The sequence below is a fragment of the Microtus ochrogaster genome (genome assembly GCF_000317375.1).
Source record: "Microtus ochrogaster isolate Prairie Vole_2 chromosome 14 unlocalized genomic scaffold, MicOch1.0 chr14_random_1, whole genome shotgun sequence".
Lineage (NCBI taxonomy): Eukaryota > Metazoa > Chordata > Mammalia > Rodentia > Cricetidae > Microtus > Microtus ochrogaster.
The window spans coordinates 25,574,812-25,594,563 of record NW_004949096.1 but is presented as its reverse complement, the minus strand read 5'-3'; the positions used below and the strand labels follow the sequence as shown (position 1 = coordinate 25,594,563).

Here is a 19,752-nt window from a genome sequence, read left to right as displayed (position 1 = left end):
CTCTTCTGTTTCTTCTTCCCTTCTTTTGCTGTCTTGTCACATGTGTGCATGCACACATGGATCTTAAGTCTAGATTCTGAATGAGAGAAAACATGCAGTATTTCATCTTTCTTCCTCCAGTTCCCTCCTCCTCCCTCCTCTTCCTCTCCCCATTAGATCTCTATTCATTGTCCTTCTTTACTCTCGTGTCCCACGCATTAAATCTTGCCTAATTACATCAGCAGCACAAAGATCTCATTACATACATGAATGTACATGAAATATGATACGGGAAAGGGAGTTTCAGCACTCCTAAACTGCTTTTCTGTCTCATGAATCTTTTGTTCACTTGATTTGTATGAAAACAAAGAAGAGGATGGTTTATCTTATAGTACCATAGAAAATAGTACTGCTCAGTAAAACACTCATGCATTTTGCTGGAAAACTAAATTTTGTTTCACACTTATCCCCTATCAGCAAGATGGGCAAGTTAAAAGACATATTCTCTAAACTAAATTCCATCCAAAGAAGTTTAGATGTTACAGGACTGTCACTGAATTATTTTGGTTGGGGGGCAGTGGTTGTTCATGTTTTTCTAGGCACAACCTCCTACCCTAGAAACTGCTGCTATTGACTGTAAGAGAGCCTATACTATACAGCACATTCTTTCCTTTCTTCTTCTGTGAGAAGAGATCTCTTACTTCTGAGTTGGCCCTAGGACTTCTGAGAAAAGTTATGGTATGTTCTTTTTGGTTCCGCAAAGATAGTCGATGTATGAGAAGTAAGCGGGATGCGCTGTTGTTTCTGGCTATGAGTGCCATGTGTCCCTTTCCCTCAACTCTTCTTCCTTCTTGATGTTGCAGTTTTGGCTCAATAGCAGGAGCTCTGGCCATCATCTCAGATGGATGAGAAGGGCCTCTCAGGCAGAGTGAACTGGGAGGGGGCAGCCTGTCTAGAAGTCATTTGGTTGATAGAGGTACAGCCTTTTATCTTAAGCTGCCATGATTATCCATGTCTTTGTTACATACGCTCAGACTTGAGCCTAACTGACTCAGGGTTCCACAAATCAACTCAGTGATCTTAACAGTGTCTGTGTCCCTTTGAAGTTCTTTGGATTCTCTTATTTATTCAGTCTTCTCAGATTATTCACGCTTATTCTGGAATGCTGTGCCACGGTTTGATGTTAGCTTTCTTGTAAAAATGATTGATCTAAAGACTTTTTAATCATATTTCCAATGGTGATAGAGTCAGCGCAGAAGTATTTCACCAATAATTTGAAGGAAAATAACATTCTAAGTTCCAGAATAACAGCATCATCCTTCTCTCATAAAGTCTGGAACTCTAATCTCTGACTCCCAGCTGTCCCTCCACATTCTTCATGCAGATGAACACCTGGTTTCTGGGGTGTTAGAAAGATAAGCACATCCTATATGTAAAGCTCAATGAGGATATTTGATGCTCAGGGGCTTGGGGAGCCTCAAAGCTGGTGAGAAAGCTAATTATGAGTCACAGTTGGGTAGGACAAGAGATTTGGTTACCTCTCTGCTTATAGCTTGACCTAACTTTTAAGATACTTTAATGGCTTGTATTGTCTTCCTCACAATAACAGTGTTAGGTATTGTTCTGTTTTAGGTTAAACACTGAAAAATATCCATATTTAAAATGGCAAATCTGAAAAGACTAAAAATTGAGAGTGATGAGAATTTTTATGCCTTATAGGCTGAATTGGGATCTTTCCTGGACCTGTGTGAGCCTGTGGACTTAAGTTTTACTCTGATTTTCCAAATATTGTTATGTTTCACAGATGGGAAATCTTCAGAAAGAACTGGGGCCTTCCATCTCCATGGCAACCATTGTGGAGATCATTTGGCCTCCTATTCTCTGTGGGAGCTTCGTCAGACTATAGTGCTCATGTGTGATTTCTCAGACTCTGGATTCTGGTTGAGGGTAAGGGATGATGGTAACAAGGGGGCAGGGATGGAGCTTCCAGTGAAGTGCTTGTCCAAAGCTGGCAAAACAAGGCATATGGGTCAAGTTCATGATAAAAGCTCAGAACAGTTGGTGGGTATGGTAATTCCAGGATTTGGGGGACTGGGGCAGAAGAAATCACAGGTTCAAGGCCAGCCTGGATTATGTAGAGAGACCTTGTCTCCAAAGTCAAACAAAAAAAAAAAAATCATAGGAACTAGGAAGGATGTCATTTGTGGGAAATGGCCAGATGATAGGAACGGGGTGTGAGGCTTCAGTGGGTACTTTAACCGTCTGTGCTGCTGTCCACCTGGCCTGTGCCGTGCAAAGGCACTGTTGTCATGTCTCCTGTGCTCTACAGTTTGACTTGAATGCCCAGGCTCTCTGATTGTGTTAGGTGCTTTCGTTGGCTGAAAGTGTTTTCTTTGTTGATTTTTTAAACTTAAAATGAAAGCGGTGCTATCTGTGACAGTGTGCAGACTTTTGAAGCATCCTGGTTCTGTGAGTCTAGCAAGCTTCTGTCCATTTTGCCTGGGGCCATATGGCACCTGTTAGACAGTGTGGGGAAGTTAAGCTGGGTGAGGGACCTGGACACCTTAAATGCAGAGATGGGCTATGTATGCCACTTTAACTCACCAATATTGTCATGGGACTATGTAGATTCGATAAAAGCTCATATTTTTAAAAAACTCTATAGCATTATTTCACAAGCCCATGATGATTTCCAAAACAAAGTACTTTTTATTTCTTAATTTAGATTTTCATGCCTTCAAATGGTGTCAACATATTAAATATTGGGGTACTATGATGGAGGACATTGAGAAGTTTAATATGGTAAAAATTAGAAAATTCTAGCAAATGTGGAGGGGACTTTATTAGTTAATTAGAAAATAATTTATTAATATGACAATGAATTCTGGAGTTGACAGAATCTTAGTTCCTGCCCTCAAGAATGTTTAACTTTTTCACAGATTCTCTTACTATTTGTTGGTTCAGTGCCCCAAAATAGCTTGTTGTTGACAAAGGAAAATTCAACTGGAAAAGGATTAGCAGAGATGAAAATTTTCTTCAATCCCACTACCCTCTGGGAGACAACTGCTCCTAAAATAATAGGTAGATAGCTGTCTTGGGTTATTTTGTTAGTTTGAGGATATGATATATACATCTCAAATATATATGTATATATATATATCTCAGAAGCATCATATTCATATACTACAAGTTGATTTTTATATAACTGAAGCAATAGTTAATATTTCAGTGTCAGTACATGTAGATCTGCCTAGTTTAAAAAGGCTTTCATAGAATGTTATGTATATGTTTCATAAATAATCAAACATAACACAAGCTTAACTGAAATATTGTTGTAAGACTTCTATTAGTGAGTCTTGTCCTGGCACCACGCAGGCCTGTTGCTTTCCTAGCTGGTACCGACAGCTGTGAGATTACACCTGCAGTCACGACAGCATTCTAAACAGGCTGGCCATATCCAGTAGGCACCAGCCTCCTTCTGAGATGGGCAGAACAAGGTACTGCCAGACTAGCCATGCCAGGACAGAGTGCTGATGACAGTCATTTTCTTCCACAGTTAAGCTTTCATCTTCTCAAATAGTGAGTGAGCAGGTAGAGGCCCTGTGCCTCATCAGCACCTGGAACTGGAGATCTCTTTGATGGTGATGAGTTTTACCCAGGGAATCTAAGAAATTAGAGCATTGTGTGCTGCTTAAAATACGCTCTTTGATTTATTTATTTATTATATTAATTTTTGTGGGTTGTGTGTCTGTGTGTGTGTACAGAATCCAGAGGAGACTGTTATGTGTCCTGTTTCATCACTTTATGTCATATTTCCTGAGACCAGGTTGCTCACAGAACTTGAAGTTAACTGTTTTTACACAGCTGGCTGGCCAGTAAACCCTAACATGTGCCTCTTTCTGTGCCTCCAGTCCTGGGGTTACAGGCATGCAAGGCTGTGCCTGGTTTTTTAGGTTATTTCAGGTGAATCTAAATTCCCATCCTTGTGTTTATACAAGCTCTTTTGTCTACTGAACTATCTCCCCAGCCTCTTTTTGAATGTTTGGAAGTATCCTTAAAGTACCCCCCTCCTGTCTATGCCCATAATTTTCTAATATTTGATTCTTTACACAATTACTTGATTTTTTTGAGGGAAAAACCCATTTTGGCTATAGAAGATAACCATAGTTGGCAATAGAGCAAGGACTTTCAAAACATAATAAATAAAATTTGTCTCACATCTCAGCTTTTGCTGTGTGCATATCAACTCTTTCTCTGGAGCAGAATGATTTGCAGCTTTTAAATGGGGCTGGCTCTGAACTTACAACCCTCCCTTCCCAGCCTTCCCCTGATAGTATGGGTGCACCACTGCTGCCACCTGAGCTTTTTGTACAAAAGAAAGCAGAGCCTCTCGCTCTGTACCATTTCTACCTCCTTGCCTCCCCCTGCTATTTTAGCGATTCTTAGATTGTCCTCTTAGCGAGCATCTTAGGCCTGCATGTTGGCATTCTAATTTGCAGAGTTAGGTTTGGAGGGTTGTTGAGGTGAAGGCTACAGAACAGCCCCAGTATTTTGTTTTGCTTTAGGATGTTGTGTGGGTGTCTAGTAAGGCTGCCCTACAATCTCTTATAAGTCATGAAACATGGCATTGGTGGAAGAATGTGGCGCTTTCCCTTGGTGCTGGAGTAGGGTTGAGCATGCTGTGGACCTACTGTGCACTGTTTCTTAAAGAAGGCCTTGGATTGTACACAATCAAATCTGCCCTTGATTGTATACAATCACGTCTGACCTGTAAGAAAGGGACAGCAGATGGTGCCGCCACCATTCTTTCTATGCATGCCACAGTATCACTTAGAAGGAATCATTTTAGTAATATTTTAGAAGAACTTGTGTTCTGGGCTCACAGTTGGAAATGTTAACATCCTTTCATCTTCAGTGCCAGAATGAGAGGGTTTGGCAGGCTAGATAGCAGTCCAGTTCTTTTAGCAAGTTTGTTATTTGCAATTAGTCTCTGTGTGCTTCATCCATGTGGACTATTTAAAACTTAATTTTTATTAATGATTATTATGTGTGTGAGAGAGAACAAGAGAACTAGAGTATGTGGGCAAAAGGGGTGAAAACGGGGAGGGGGCAGGGATAGAGCGTATGTATGTTACAGCACAAATATAGTGTCAGAAGAAAACCCTGCACTGTGAGTTCTAGGAGCGGAACTCAGGTCAGGCCTGCAAAGTGCTTTCCCAACACTGGCCAATCCTGCCAGCCCTTTGAGGTCTTAAAACAAAACCACTGTCAAGTTATATCATTGTGATGTTTATTGAAAGCAGTATTTTAGATATCTCATTCTTTCTTAAAATTTTCTTCTTTGTATATACTTGATTTCTCTGTGGGTTGGAAATGTCATGAGTGTCATTGTTTTGTTGGCTAGAGACTGCTTGTTCGTTTCCCAATGTCCAGACCAGAAATAACCACTCAGAAACTATATTAATTACAACAGTGCTTGGCCTATTAGCTTATTCATATTTCTAGCTAACTCTTAGATCTTAAATCAACCCATCTCTATTAATCTCTGCATTACCATGAGGTCATGGCCTACCGGCAAGATTCCACCATCTATCTCCTCTGGTGGCTACATGGCATCTTACTGACTCTGTCTCCTTTCTTCCAGCATTCAGTTTAGTTTTTCTGCCTTTAGTTTAGTCTACCCTGTCATAGGCCCAAGAAGCTTCTTTATTAATCAGCGACATTCACAGTATACAGAGGGGAATCCCACATCAATTGTTTATGGTTTGTAGCTGTTTCTGTTCTTCCAAGTTTGACATACATTATGTAATATTGTCAGCATGTCAATCTCTGTGAATCTTTTTCTACTGTGTCCTGTGTTTTTCCTTCTTCTCTAATAAACAGTCTGTATAAAGCTGCAGATTGCTTTGGGCTGTTGCTCCTGTCAGTCTCCCTCTTTTGGCTACAACCGTAGGCTTGCACACAGTGAGCCTCCAACAGAGGGTTACTCAGGTATTAGCTATGCTTCTAGCTTCTAGCTTACAGGTAGCATGGTCCTACCTGTAAACCTAGACTTTCAACTCTTGTGCCTTTGTGGTTCTAGACTCCTTTTTCTGTCCACCCATGTAGAAGCTTAGGAGATGCTCCCAGCTTCATACCACCTAGGTTGTTGCTTGCTGCTTCCAAGATCCCTTGTGGAGAACTGGCAAGTTCTTGGAGCAGAAAGCAATGCTTGAAGGCAGCCCAACTGCCTGTGTACTTCTCTCTGGATATTTCAGTTATATCCTCAGAGTGCTCTGACTACTTCAGATGGATTCATTTGTGAGGAAGGGCAATTTTTTAGTTCTCAGCAAAAAAAAAATAGATTTACAGCAAGTTGGTTAATCATTATTAAACTCTTGGTGGTGTTTAAAATTATTGAAATATACAAATAAGTACAGAAGCACTATCCTGATTACATATTACGATATATAAGGTCTTATGATCATTTGTTTTATATATAGAAGTTCAAGAATGGCATAAATGGAGCTGCGGAATTGGCTTAGACAGCAAAATGCTTCAAGTATGAGAACCTTCAAGTTTGATCCCCAGAACCTACTTAAAAAGAAAAAGCCGAGCATAGGTATATGCACATGCAGTGTTAGTGCTGGGGAGGCAGGGTAAGTCGATCCCTTAGCCTCGCTGGCCAGCCAGCTTACCCTGTGTTGGGAGTTCCAGGTTAGTGATAAAGTTAGTCTAAAAGAAAAGCAAAAACAAATAAACAAAAAAAGGTGGGTAGCCTGAGGAATGACCCCTCTGGCTTCCACTTACACATGTGCACATATGCACCCACAAATCCATGTGTACCCACACACATAATAATAATAAAACAGCCTTGAATAAAGCAGTCAGCTATTAGCTAGTTTTACAGGTTCTGAGGTTGGTTTTTGATTATTACATATGTTCGCAGCCATTTTTCTTTGTATAGCATTCTCTTGTCCCACTTTTCTCCTGCGTTGCTTTATTCTGAGCTGTTTACAGATTAGAAACAATAGCTCTTTGTGCTGAAAATAGGTCTTGTCACTGTGTCATCTCTGAGTTTGGTTTTATGGTCACAGAAGACAAAATGATTTTATATATCTTCATTTTGTGCGATTTAATATTTACTTTTTAACTTCAAAACTCAGCCTTGTTTGTTGTTATTCTGCCTTCCCCAAATGTCCACATCTCTTATCCATACAAAATATATTTTTGAGTATTGGAATAGTGATGTTTTAGTTCTAATCAAGACTGATTTTTCATGGATATCATGTTCTGTTGTCTTAACGGTCACACACATGGGTTTCTTTGGCACTTTTCTATTTTACGAGTAGATCTTTATTTTATTCATTGAAATATTTTAATCGATTTTTAAAATTGGAGACAAATTCTTCATGCTTGAAAAGGCATATATGGGATTGATGTGGTAGCGCACACCTCTAATCCCAACACTTGGGAGACAGAGGCAGGTGGATCCCTGAGTTTGAAGCTATCTTGGTCTACAGAGTGAATTCCAGGCCATTGAGGGCTTCATAGTGAGATTCTGTCTTACAAACAAATAAACAAACCTTGCACACCTTGGTTTACATATTTTTAAAAAACTGATTGATAAATCATTTTGAGATTTGAACTGAACGTTGACTTTGTAGATTAAATTAGATGTTTGGACCAGTTGCTCTCAATAAGCGTTTCTTATGCTTTATTCGAATAACTAGAAATTCTGTGTATATTCACATTATGCTCTTCTGTCTTACCCTCAACTGGATTTTGAGAGAGATGCTTATTTTTATTATAATTTTTCTGAATCCTTCCGTACTCATTTCTTTGGGTTTTCCTAGCACAGTAGTGACAGTCTTTATTTTCTTCAGATTGTCATGGCTTTATCTCTTCTATTTTTCTAGTATTGATAATTCATTCTTTAATTGCAGTGGTTGTGATAGTGAGATTAATATATGCATGTGCATTCATGCATATACATGCATGAACACTTGCACACTTTTTCTTTCTTTCTTTTGAGGCTGGATTTCATGGTGGAGCCCTAGCCAGGCCTAGCTGGCCTAGAATTTGCTATGTAGGCCAGGTTGTCCTAGAACTCACAGTTCCACCATACCCAAAGTGCTGGGATTAAAGGTGTATACCACCATGCCTAGCCATATCTCTATTTTATTCAGGTGTGTGTGTGTGTGTGTGTGTGTGTCTGGGCACACATGCCACATAGAGTGTGTGGAGGTCAGAGGACAGCACTCAGGAGGCAGTTTTCTCCTTTCGCCATACTGGTCCCAGGGGATCAAATTCAGGTTTCAAGTTTGGTGGAAAATGCATTTACCTGTTAAGTCATCTAGCCTGCCTGAATTTTATACATATGCTAATTTTTATTTTTTAATAACTGATTAAAATTTCCAGTATGATCACAGTTTCCCCTTCCCTCTCCTCTCCCCCCCAGCCCTCCTTTGAACCTTACCTCTTTTCCCTCATCCCCTCCTCCTTCTGTCTCTTCAGAAAAGGGCAGGCCTCCCATGTATATCAGGCAGCCATGGCATATCAAGTTGCAGAAAGACCAGGTACCTCCTGTCCTATTGAGGCTGCACAAGGCAACCCAGTTGGAGGAAAGGGTCCCAAAAGCAGGTGACAGTCAGTGACAGCCCCTGCTCCCTGTTAGGAGACAATTCTTCTGACAGACTTTCTGTACTGAGGTAAGATTGTTTGATGTGCGTACCTTTTTTTTTTTTTTTTTTTTGTTTTGTCTTTTGTGGCAGGGTTTCTCTACAGAGAAACAGTTTTGGAGCCTGTCCTGGAACTAGCTCTTGTAGACCAGGCGGGCTTCGAACTCACAGAGATCCACCTGCCTCTGCCTCCTGAGTGCTGGGATTAAAGGTGTGCGCCACCACCACCACCCAGCTGATGTGCATACTTCTTTAAGAAAAACAACAAAATGAGGATTATGGGTAAGACTGTGTGTTAGAGCACTTGCCTAGCAAGCACAAAGCATTGGGTTCCAGCCGCTTTACTGCCGAAAAAATAAAAAGTTGGTTCTTTTCTTGTGCTTCTCTGTTTTGCTTTTCCCCACCAACTATAGAACAATTGCATTCTTGTCCAATTGGTTTACCAACAACTGAATGTATTGATTTTCCCCCACTTTGATTGTTTCTCTTGCATTTGATCTTGCCCTGTGTTATGCCATGATCATGTGTTTTAGACTTGTGGATGTGGAGAAGGAGTCTACTTTTTACCTTTGTCTTCCTTTTTGAAGTCTTTTTCCCTGACTCAGTTAATTGAAGGAAAAGACTAACGCCTATGGCTATATCACCGGGACAGTAGCATACAGGGAAGAGGTGGCCTGTGCGGGAGTTTTAAAATACAGGTAGCAGATGAAGGGTGAGAGTCATGTGGTCTTCGGGACAAGAAAAAGATGAGATAGAGCACTGGTGCGTAAAAATGAAAATGCGAAAACAGGCTGCCTGGGGAGATAGAAAGTAAATGAAGCGGGACCAAATTTTAGATCCTTGTGGAAGCTTGAGAGAGAATTCTTCATGTGCAAATGAATTCTTAATGCAAATCCTCAGCTGTGTATGCATGTACAGAGCAAGCCCGAGGCAGAGCATAGACTTTGCTGCCCCGGATCACGGTCAGTGCTCGCCTGTGTTACCATCGCACATTGTTGCTTGCTGACCTCAGGAACTCAGGGCAGTGCAGGTACTCTGTGGATTACACGGTGATCTAATGCAGTCTTTGAGTTTGGTTTGTGTTCGGCATTCTGACAATGTGAAGTTTGGAGTGATAATGGAGGCTTATAACTTATCAAAGAGATGTCTGTTAGCATGTGGGTCCACCCAGAGATGCTTCCGTCAGTCTCCTCTGCCCCTTTCTGTCTTGCTGGTTCTCCAAGTCATAAATACAAACTTCTTTGCGTACACTGACCAGAAAAGATGGAAATAGATTAGATACAGGTAAATGTTTTCAGGCCTGTTTGATTGTCCCCATGATATGTGAAATGGTGGTTTGAGTGAAAACTGAAGGAAATAAGTTTATCTGTCAACAGCATTTTTCAGTGCCCAGATGTATGCACTGGATCCAGGACTTGTAGGATGGTGTCATTGTTTTTGGGAAGATTAACAGTTCAGAGTGTCCTTTATGCTCTAAGATGGAAACAGAAACTGGATATCTTCTGTACAAAATTGCATATGTGTGCATATATGCATGTATATATAAAATTATATATATATATATATATGTGTGTGTGTATTGTATATCTATTTTTTCTATTCCTAGGGGACTCCTTCTCACAGTTCCGATTTGCTGAAGAGAAAGAATGGGATGGTGAAACATCATGTCCAAAACAGGTAAGAGAAATGTCTTGAATGTAGGTTAGCTCATGTCAAGGCCAAGGCCCCGCCCCTTTCCATTATCGCAGAGATGAATCCCATGGAAAAGAGCTCTAATCCATATGCATTTTATTCTCAGCTACCTGCTGGAGAGAGAACATGTACAGGGAACTACATAAGTTCATCAGGTCCTTCAAGCTTGAGTTCATTTGGCCATCTGTGAATTTCTCAGGTTGAGTTGTGAAGTAGGAAGTTAATGGTTGTGATTTTAACACAATAGATTGCTTTTCTATTTTTTCCCCACCTCCCCACCCCCACATTCCTCTTTTAACTGTGTTTCTTTATTATCTTTCATCAAGTAGGGTAAATGTAGGAAATAAAAACATGTCTGTAGAAGGCCTTCAGTCAGTCCTTAAACCACGAAGGCTGCGTTCACGCTGTAGGTTTAGTCAAGGACCTTGCTGCATTCTTGAGTAAGGAATGGATTAAGTACTGAATTCCCACCCACCCCCATACACGTGCATGCCTGCATGCCAGAAGAGGGCACCAGGTCTCATTATAGATGGTTGCAAGCCACGATGTGGCTGCTGGGAACTGAACTCAGGACCTCTGAAAGAAAACAGTGCTCTTAATCTCTGAGCCATCTTTCTAGCCCCCTGTTGCTTGAAACAGAATCTCTTATTGGACCTGGAACTTGCCGTTTTGGTTAGATTGGCTGCTCAGTAACCCCTGGGATCTTTTTCCCCCCCACTTCCCATCAGACTGGGATTACAGATATGCACTGCTATGCTCAGCTTTGACGTGGGTGTTGGGGGCCCCAGCTCAGGTCTGAGCTTGTGCAGCAGGCCCCACTTCCCACATTCCTGTCAGGGTTTTATTTCTTAAATATGTTATCTAATTTAGAGGTGAATTTCTTTGTTTCTTTTCTTTCCCTAGAGCAAACAATGCCAGTTAGCATTGTCATTATGGCTTCCCAAAGACCTAGTCATTTCAGGATGGCTTTAAGGGGGCTGTGGGAAAACCAGATTGCTTACTCAGATGGATCCCCATGTTCTGCTGTTTTTTGAACTAGGGACTAATGTAGGCTTTCTGTTTCAGGCTCTGCTCTTGAGGTGCCAAGAACTGTGTTTCCATCTCTAATAATTTATAAACCTATCAACTTGAGATGCCCTACAATAGAGCTGCTAAGTGAGGGGATCTCTGGCTTTTTACCAACGTGGTTCGTAATTATAGGAAAAGACACAGTCCTGGACTGACCTATGAAAGTCCCTATCCAACACTGGTGGTGGATGGTGTTGGCCTCTGTGCTGGAAGTCACAATGACCACCTTTTAAGCTTTTGCTTCCCTTAGGTCACCAGGACACCTCCAAGGTAGCTAATAGAATAGTAGATAATCAATCACTGGTTTGGCTATGGACTTAGCAGGGATGCTGGTTTGAGATAGCAGTGCAGGAGTGTAGTAGCTTCATTCCTGGGTGGAAAGGGTCAAAGGAAGCTTTTAGTACCACCGCCACACTGAGCGTAGCTGGCTGGAAAGAGGAAGTTGCTGTTTTCTGATTTGAAGAGAAACAGTGCTTACCCACCAGCTTGTTTTATGGCACCTGGCAACCATGTCACCACCTAACCAGCTCTTCTCCCTTCTGCCTAGGACCAGCAGTCTGGGTTTAGGGGAAGTTTCTGGTCAGATTTCATTAAAATGCTAGTTTTCTCCCAGTTTTAGGGTTAGGGTATCAGCTTGGTGTGATGGTGATCACTGCCTTGTGTCTCTGAGTGAGTGAGCTGTGGGCTCAGTGTTTGGTAGAGAGACATCAAATGTCATTAAATGTGATTTATTATTGGACTCCTGGACAAAAACATCTCCAATGGATGACTTATTTACAGTTGTTTTACCCCCACCTCCACATCCATCTAGAATTCATCACTCTACGTGGACAGTGAGTCACTGGTTCGAGCCCTTCAACAGCTGCCCCTCTCAGTCCGGCTTAACGTTGCTGCAGAGTTGATCCAGGTAAAATCAGTCTGCCTACGGGCTGGGTTGGGCCAGAGGAAGAACCAAAGGGAAGAGTGCAGTCTGCAGGGTGTCTTAGCCTGAGCTTGTCTTGTCCATCATCAACTGAGGCCTCTTATTGAGGTGTTACCTTATAACGTTGTAAGGAAAACAAAGCAGCTGTTTGACATTACTGTTGTGCTTTATATATGATACATTTTAGTGGATCAAATATAGAATTGAATGCAAGACTATAGCAGATTATAAAGTCTGGCTATTACCACAAAATATCCAGGTACCAGGCTCTGAGTTGGCACTAGGGACACAGTGGTGAGCAGGTGGATGTGGTTCCTCCTTCCCTGAGCTCAATCTACTGGAAAATATTGATACTAATCAGTTTAATGAAATAATTATTGAGAGGCATAGAAATGGTAATATGAATTTCAGTGTGCCGTAAGAGCTTGTGGAAATGAAGCTGATGGATCATGGTGTGGCTAGGACTGGCTGGTCTCAGGAAACAATGGATAAGCTGAGGTCCGAGGTGTGAGAACACATGAGCTGCAGTGAACGGGGATGGTGACCCAGGCAGGTCCACATTCATGAAAACAATCATAATAAAGACTATGCTGATGGAATAGAAGGCAAGTTAAGTGACTGAGGTGTGTATTCATGGCTGTGTCTGTGTGCTGAGTGACTGGGAGGGGGGTGTTCATGGCTCTGTCTGTGCTCTTAAGGCACAGTAGGGAAGCCATCTTATGAAAACTGTCACCTGGGTCCAGGTAAAAGACTTTCTCTCTCTCCTCCCCCCCCTCACACGCACACGCACATCCATAGTCTTCAGGTCTGTTCTCTATTGCACTTATTAGTATCACTTAGGAAGTTAAAAAAATAAGGAAAACAACAACTTCCTTGTTCTCACAGAGATCCATGAAACAGTTGTATGCTGTGGGACAATGGTTTTACCATGTAAAGATTTGTTTCTTGTCCTTGTTTAATAAAATGCTGATTGGCCAGTAGCCAGGCAGCAGGGTGACCAGGCAGGAAGCAGAGGCAGGGCAATGAGAACAGGAGAATTCTGGGAAGAGGAAAGATGTAATCTGGAGTCGTCACAGAGGAAGTCAGACACAAGAAGCAGAATGAGAATGCCTTGCTGATAAAGGTACTAAGCCATGTGGCTAACACAGACAAGAATTATGGGTTACTGTAAGGTGTAAGAATTAGTTAATAAGAAGCCTGAGCTAATAGGCCAACTAGTTTATAATTAATGTAGACCTCTGTGTGTTTTTGGGGGGCTGAATGGCTGTGGGATCAAGCAGAATAGAAACCTGTCAACAAACGTGTAGACCTCTGTGTGTTTATTTGGGACTGAACAGCTGCAGGACCAGACGGGACAGAAATCACTGTTAACAGTTATAGGGTTAGCATAGAGAGGAGGACCACACCCTGGCTTTGCTTTGTACAACTGCAGTGCTGGACATTGGCCTAGTTTACGCTTAGAAGGCCATGCTGAAGTAAATTTCTGAAAAATGTCTGAGGAGTTTCTAGCAATCTACATCTTTCAGTAAGAGTAGGGATCAGTTACTGTAGGGCACACTTTCTAACCTAGGCATTGTGGGTCCCTGCCATCCCTGTGGCCTTACCCCAAAAGAGGGTTTCTCAACCTCAGACTGAGACCTGTCATGGTCATATGGGAAGCCTTCGAAGCACAGCACAGACAGGGAAGAATGTACAGATATGTATGTGTAACTTTGGAATCAGCATCTACATGGATAGTCAGAACACTGTCAGGTCCTCTGAGGCCACTACATATGCCCACAAGACAGCCATCACCCTGGCTTCTATTACTACAGTTTTACCTGGATTTGAATTCTCTATAAAGTAGCCAAATAGTCTGTTTTCTTCACATTTGACATTTTGTTTTCAAACAATAGTTGAGTTCTTTTCTTTTTGTAAAATGATCTTGCCCCTCTGTGTTCCTGCATCTCAGCACAGTGAACAGGTCTCCTTGGCTAATTACTTCTTAGTCACTTTTACAGATAGGTCATCCTTCATTATAGCCTTAAGTATCGATTCAAATAGACATGTGGTACAATTAGCTTTCAGGCCAAGGGATAGGAGGACATGGGCTTTTAATTCAACCTCTGAGTTAGTTAGCACATAATAGAGGGGGGTTGGGCAGAGGCTCAGCCCTATGATGTTTCCCCAAAGTCTCTTTATCCTTCTTGGGGTCAGGAAGAGTGCTGCGGTGGAGCCCCAACAGGATGTACTTTGTGGGCTGTCACAGGATTGTATGGCTTCCTTAACTTCTTGTGCTTAGGCAGACAGGAGGACTCTACTAAATTCCGACATAATGCTCTCTTTCAGACCACAGTTCCCTTAGAACTTCCACAGGTGAAACCAAGGAGACCCGAGGATGGCAAGGAACCGGGCATGCAGTTAAGGGGACCCATCTCCGAGCTCAGATCTGCTGTTGGTAATTGTCCCAGGTCTCTGGGCAAAGACAGTTTAAGACCAAGCCCTCTAGAAGGTTTGCAGAAAGCCCCCTTCCCGCCACACTCGGAGGCAGACCATCTGGAAGATGAACTGGACATGCTGCTGCACTTAGATGCACCTGTGAAAGAGGACGACAGACCCTGTCTGGACCAGACGTCTCAGGACCAGGAGCCAGAAAGAGATGGGCAGGTGGCCCAGGAGGAAACAGGCATGGCTTTCATTTCATTTCCCATTCATCTTCTCAGTTGTGGTGTTTTTATGGGAGCAGTCCTACCACATCACCTACGCCACCCCTCTGTGCCTGTCATTGATCCAGCAGTGTCCCAGGCATCTCTTCCCCTGGGCAAATCACAGCTTCCCCTGAGCTGACCTTTTCAGCACTTTCTCTTACTCAATATCTCAAGCTTCCAAAGTGGCTACCAGCCCAGTTGCAGTATTAAACTTAGAGCTGCAAATTGAGCTGCTATAAAAGCCTTTCAGAGGAAGACCTTTTAACCGACTAAATAGGCTGCAAACTGATTTGGTTTTTAAAGCAAAAGAATGTTTATATCTTGTAAATGTTCTGTGAGCTGGTAGTCCTTCTGATGTGATAGGCCTAAGATAACTGTCATATACAGAGCTCAGGAGTCATTCCGATGTTTCAGGATTGCATCAAAAGGAAAAGGACACTGAGCGATGCTGTTGGTCTTTGTGTTAAAACAAACTCAACACTTGTGAGCAGTGAAATTCATCTTCAGCCTAAATAGAAGAGCAAACCTGTGCCTTTGCTTATGTTGTTTAGATACTATTCGTTGTATCTTAGGGGGTGACAATCATGGAATTTCTTCCTTGTTACGGAGAAAGTAATAGTTTGGGCTGAAGTATATCCTCAAACAAACCCCCCAAAAGCCTTAACCCTCACCGCTGTAATTGATGTGAAGTGGCTAATGTTGATTTTATTTCCATAGTTCCTGAAAAGTCATCCATGACTGGAGAGAAAATTGTGGAGCCTGAACAGACAAGCACATCCAAAAATGTCACCGAGGAAGAGCTGGAAGACTGGCTGGACAGCATGATTTCCTGAGGAGGGGAGGGGGTACCAAGGGGGAATATGGGCCTGAAGCAAATTTTGGTTGTCTTCTAAGTGAGGATGGGCTAATTTACCAGAATATCCTACGCTAACATGTACTGTTAATGCTTACAGCAGCCAATGCCTACCTCTGTTTCTGATGGCATCTGAATACATGTATGAGGCTTGCTTGGGCCTTTATTTCTGTTGTTATTTGACTTAGTCACCTAATAGATTTCTTTAAGGACAGGGGATGCCATAGCTATGTTTTTCCTGACAACATTATGGAATAACAGGTGCTAATTAAGGGAATATATACAAACAAGAAGGCATGCAGTTGGTCAAAATAAACACCCTCTGGCCTGTAGCAATTTTGTTTTGCCACAAAACCCATGGGCTACTTGTCTCACGTCCCTGACTTCAGCCATCCTGCAGTAAAGGAACGGGAAGTGGTTACATGACAGGAGGCCAAACCAGGAACTGGCATGTGTTACTTTATTGCAGTGGGCACTTCATTTTATTGGAGGAGATTGACCTAAAACATGGCAGCTCCACTACTTACACAGGACCATAAAGCATCACTCAAGTTTGGTATAAGATTGGGATTTTTCTGAAATTTCAGTCCAGTGCCTTTCTTCCACTGACAGCAGTTGTGAGGCTGTTACTGAAGAAATCGTGTGAGTACCCTTCAAGTACAGGTTCATAGGGTGAGACAGTATCAGCACAGCTGTTAATCGAGTTGTCCTTCTGGAACACAAACATAAAAAACTTGCATAGCTATATCTAAAGAGATTTTTTTTAAGGCACTTAATCGATATTTCAGGTTCGACAAAGTGTTGTTTTCTATTTCTTTAGCTGTTTAAAGCTTTTCAGGCTGAGTCTGGAAAGTCACTAGCAAGTACCATGGAAAAATTAGATTGCAGTTAACACAAGTTGAACATGATTTTGTGTAGTTCTCCCCGTCAGTCCCTGGCAGGCCCCTCTTGCACGACAATTTAGGTGTTCAAGACTTCATATTTCTCTGAGCTGTTTCCCAGGAACGAGTTGCTTTTAGAGCTGAGATCCCTGCGAGCAGTCGGGTGGAGTCCTTGACAGTTTGCCGTCCTTTGTCCACCGGGCACAAATGCCAGAGCAATTTCCAAGTATGGATTTTTTTTAAAGCAGTGTAAAAGAATAATTCTGCTGCATTAGAAGGTGACTGTCCAGAATCACGGCTCGTCTTGAACTCAGATTTACCCAAGCTGATCTTCATATTGCTTACGAAAGCAGTCGCCAGCTGGGAAGAAGTCCCAACACCTTTCCTGGTACATCTTCCACACATAAGATTCCTGAAACAGGGTAAACAAAGGGTACTTTGTGTTGAAACCTTGGTAAGCTAAGCCCGGTTTGTTTTTGCTCTGGGTGGTCTCCTTTAGGGAGACCAATGGGAACTGATGTGAGATCACATGGACATGTTCTCACGTTCTCCTCAGCCTGCTTGGTTTTGTGAGCTGTCTTCCCATCATGGTGAAGGGGAGGAGGCAAACCTCAGGGGACTAAAAAGAAGGTGGGTTGAGGGGACACTTCATGCTACCTGAGGCCTGATCCACAACCCAAGTGTTTGAGCTGTCAAGTTTTCCTAGGCATTGACGTCTGACTTTTGAGTAACTAGGCCCACCTTTCTTTTTCAGAGTTAGTCACAGGATTACTTGACACCGCTACTCACTCATCCGCTCTCACCACACCTCCACGTTCTTGCTGTCGCCCACATGCAAGGCCGCTCTTTGTTGTGCTGTCTCTCCCACAGTCTTACTCTGCATCTCCTGCTCTTTGTTCCAGCCGCCCACTCCATTCTTCGTTGTCTTTTCCTCTCTACTGTCCTCCCACCTCCAGCTATTTTATACAGACGCAGTAAACACAATGGCTTGGAAAATGTCAGTGTGTGTTGGGAGGGATTATCAGGGGATCTTGGGGGAATAGAATGAAGTCACCAGAGTTCTCACTTCTTACTAAGTAACAAAAACGGTGGCGGGAAAAATGCATCTAAGAGACTACTTGCCTCAGATATCCCCAGTGTACTGCTCAGTTTTAAGACTTAGTAAAAGAAAGACGACACACCTAGTTCTTAGTTAAAAGCAGCTTGTCTCTTACCTGACCCGTGTGTTCTGTTTCATCCTTATTAATCAAATACATCAGAAAGAATCTGGAAAAAGAACAAATGGAGGAAAGGTAGGGGTTTTTAAATTAAAAACAAAACAAAATTAGTGTGCATGGTGGTGCTCACTTTTAATCCTAGCACTCGGGGGACAGAGGCAGGTGAGCTTCTAAGTTTGAGGCTAGCTTGGTCTACAGAACAAGTTCCAGAAAAGTCAGGAGTATGTAGAAAAGCCCTGTCTTGAAAACCACCCCACCCCAAAAAACTAAAACCAAACAACAACAACAAAAAACTATTTATATATGTGTGTGCCTGCAAGTTCCAGCAGAGTCTGGAAGAGAGCATCAGACATCCTGGAACTAGAATGACAGGCAGTTGTGTGCTGCCTGGGTGGGTGCTGGGAACTGAACCTGGGTCCTCTTCAAGAGCAACAAGTGCTCTTAACAATTGAGCTGCCCTTCCAGGCCAAGGTAGTTCTTACCCACACTGTCTAACATCGTCTACTAAGATAAGTTGGAAATATGGTTTGAAAACTAGGAAGCCTGTACGAACCAGGGAAGCATTTCTGATGATGATAGATGCTCATCTCCAAGCCAATGAGGAAGAGCCTTCTGAAGTCCTCCAAATTTGAGGTAAACCCACTTGCAAGCTATCTTGCTTACTATAAAAGAGAAGCCCGAGCCTTTCCATAGCATTATCAATAGGCCTGTTTATCATGGTCAAATAGACTTGAAATCACACATCGAGGACAAGCCACGGACAGGTTTGCTTTCCATTCACACTCCTCCTCCCAGGAGACTGCTTTGTTCCTCACTGTGAAAATCTCGGGAAAGGCAGTGTGGTTTCACTTGTGCTAAATGATCAAAGATTTGACTCTGTCTGTGACACACAAGTGTTGTGCACTCTCAGTTCATATTATATGACTTCAGAGATGCTTTCTAGAAGTCACATGCCCTTGGGGAAAGGAGAACATGATACTGGTCAAGGAAGAGAAAGTGGAGGAAGTGTCTTGCATGGTAGCAGAGCCTGAGCCCCAAACCTTGAGTTTTCACACACTAGTACTAGATTTTATCTTGGGTCCTGGCACACAGAGATGGCTCTAACGGTGACAGCTTCTTCCTTTCTCTCTACTGAGAGTGAGAATTTCATACTTCTATCATACCGAAGACCTGGGCCAGTGTAACCTCCTTTTCCTGGCACATTTATTTAGCTGGCAGATCACCACACAGAGTGTTCCTTTACTGATCCTGTCTACCTCTTCCAAACAGAAAGGGAGAAACGACATGAGCAGACTGGACTTTGTGACAGAGTTATTTTGTTTTGCCCTGAAGATGACATCCTTCACCAGACTACTTACAAGTAATTGGCCAAGTTGTGCTCTTGCAGTGTATGTGTTTCAAAACCATGAGGGGTTGTGTCAAAATAGTCATTGCCAATGCCACAGATGAAGCATTTCGTCTATGAAAACAAACATAAAAGGAAACCACCTTAGTACGCATAGTTGCAGAGGAAGGAAAACTGCGAACAGCCTGCCGAACTGGGGACAAAAAAAGCTGCCTTCCTGTTTAATGCTTTGGGCTAATATGCCTTTATTCATCCCACCTTTCTAACTGAAGATGCTGCCCCTCCAGTATGAGACAAGAGGCAGCAGTGTCTCAGGCATGGCGGGGTGAAGCTCACAGGGCGTTAGTGCCCAGGGCTGGTAGCTTTGTGCAGAGAAAGCGAGACAACAGGCATGGGAAGATTTAGTAGTTTTGCTTAGGGATGGCCCTAATTAATATCCCTGTCTATG

The 19,752-nt window shown here is 42.5% G+C and overlaps 2 protein-coding genes across 2 annotated transcripts in view; one reads left to right on the top strand and one right to left on the bottom strand.

Annotated features, from left to right (window-relative positions):
* Aven (apoptosis and caspase activation inhibitor) overlaps window positions 1–16,247 on the top strand; it is a 126,391-nt gene extending 110,144 nt beyond the window's left edge. The window contains exons 3-6 of the mRNA XM_013352592.2: window positions 10,246–10,316; window positions 12,211–12,306; window positions 14,650–14,986; window positions 15,726–16,247. Coding sequence (XP_013208046.1) covers window positions 10,246–10,316; window positions 12,211–12,306; window positions 14,650–14,986; window positions 15,726–15,841 — 620 coding nt within the window. The 3' untranslated portion in view covers window positions 15,842–16,247. The remainder of the gene's footprint in view (window positions 1–10,245; window positions 10,317–12,210; window positions 12,307–14,649; window positions 14,987–15,725) is intronic.
* Window positions 16,248–16,311: 64 nt separating this feature from the next.
* The window catches only part of Ryr3 (ryanodine receptor 3), a 571,876-nt gene continuing 568,435 nt past the window's right edge, over window positions 16,312–19,752 (bottom strand). Inside the window, exons 103-105 of the mRNA XM_026787730.1 lie at window positions 19,318–19,418; window positions 17,957–18,008; window positions 16,312–17,154 (exon numbers count right to left, since the gene is read on the bottom strand). Of these exons, the coding sequence (XP_026643531.1) occupies window positions 17,059–17,154; window positions 17,957–18,008; window positions 19,318–19,418 (249 nt within the window). The 3' untranslated portion in view covers window positions 16,312–17,058. The remainder of the gene's footprint in view (window positions 17,155–17,956; window positions 18,009–19,317; window positions 19,419–19,752) is intronic.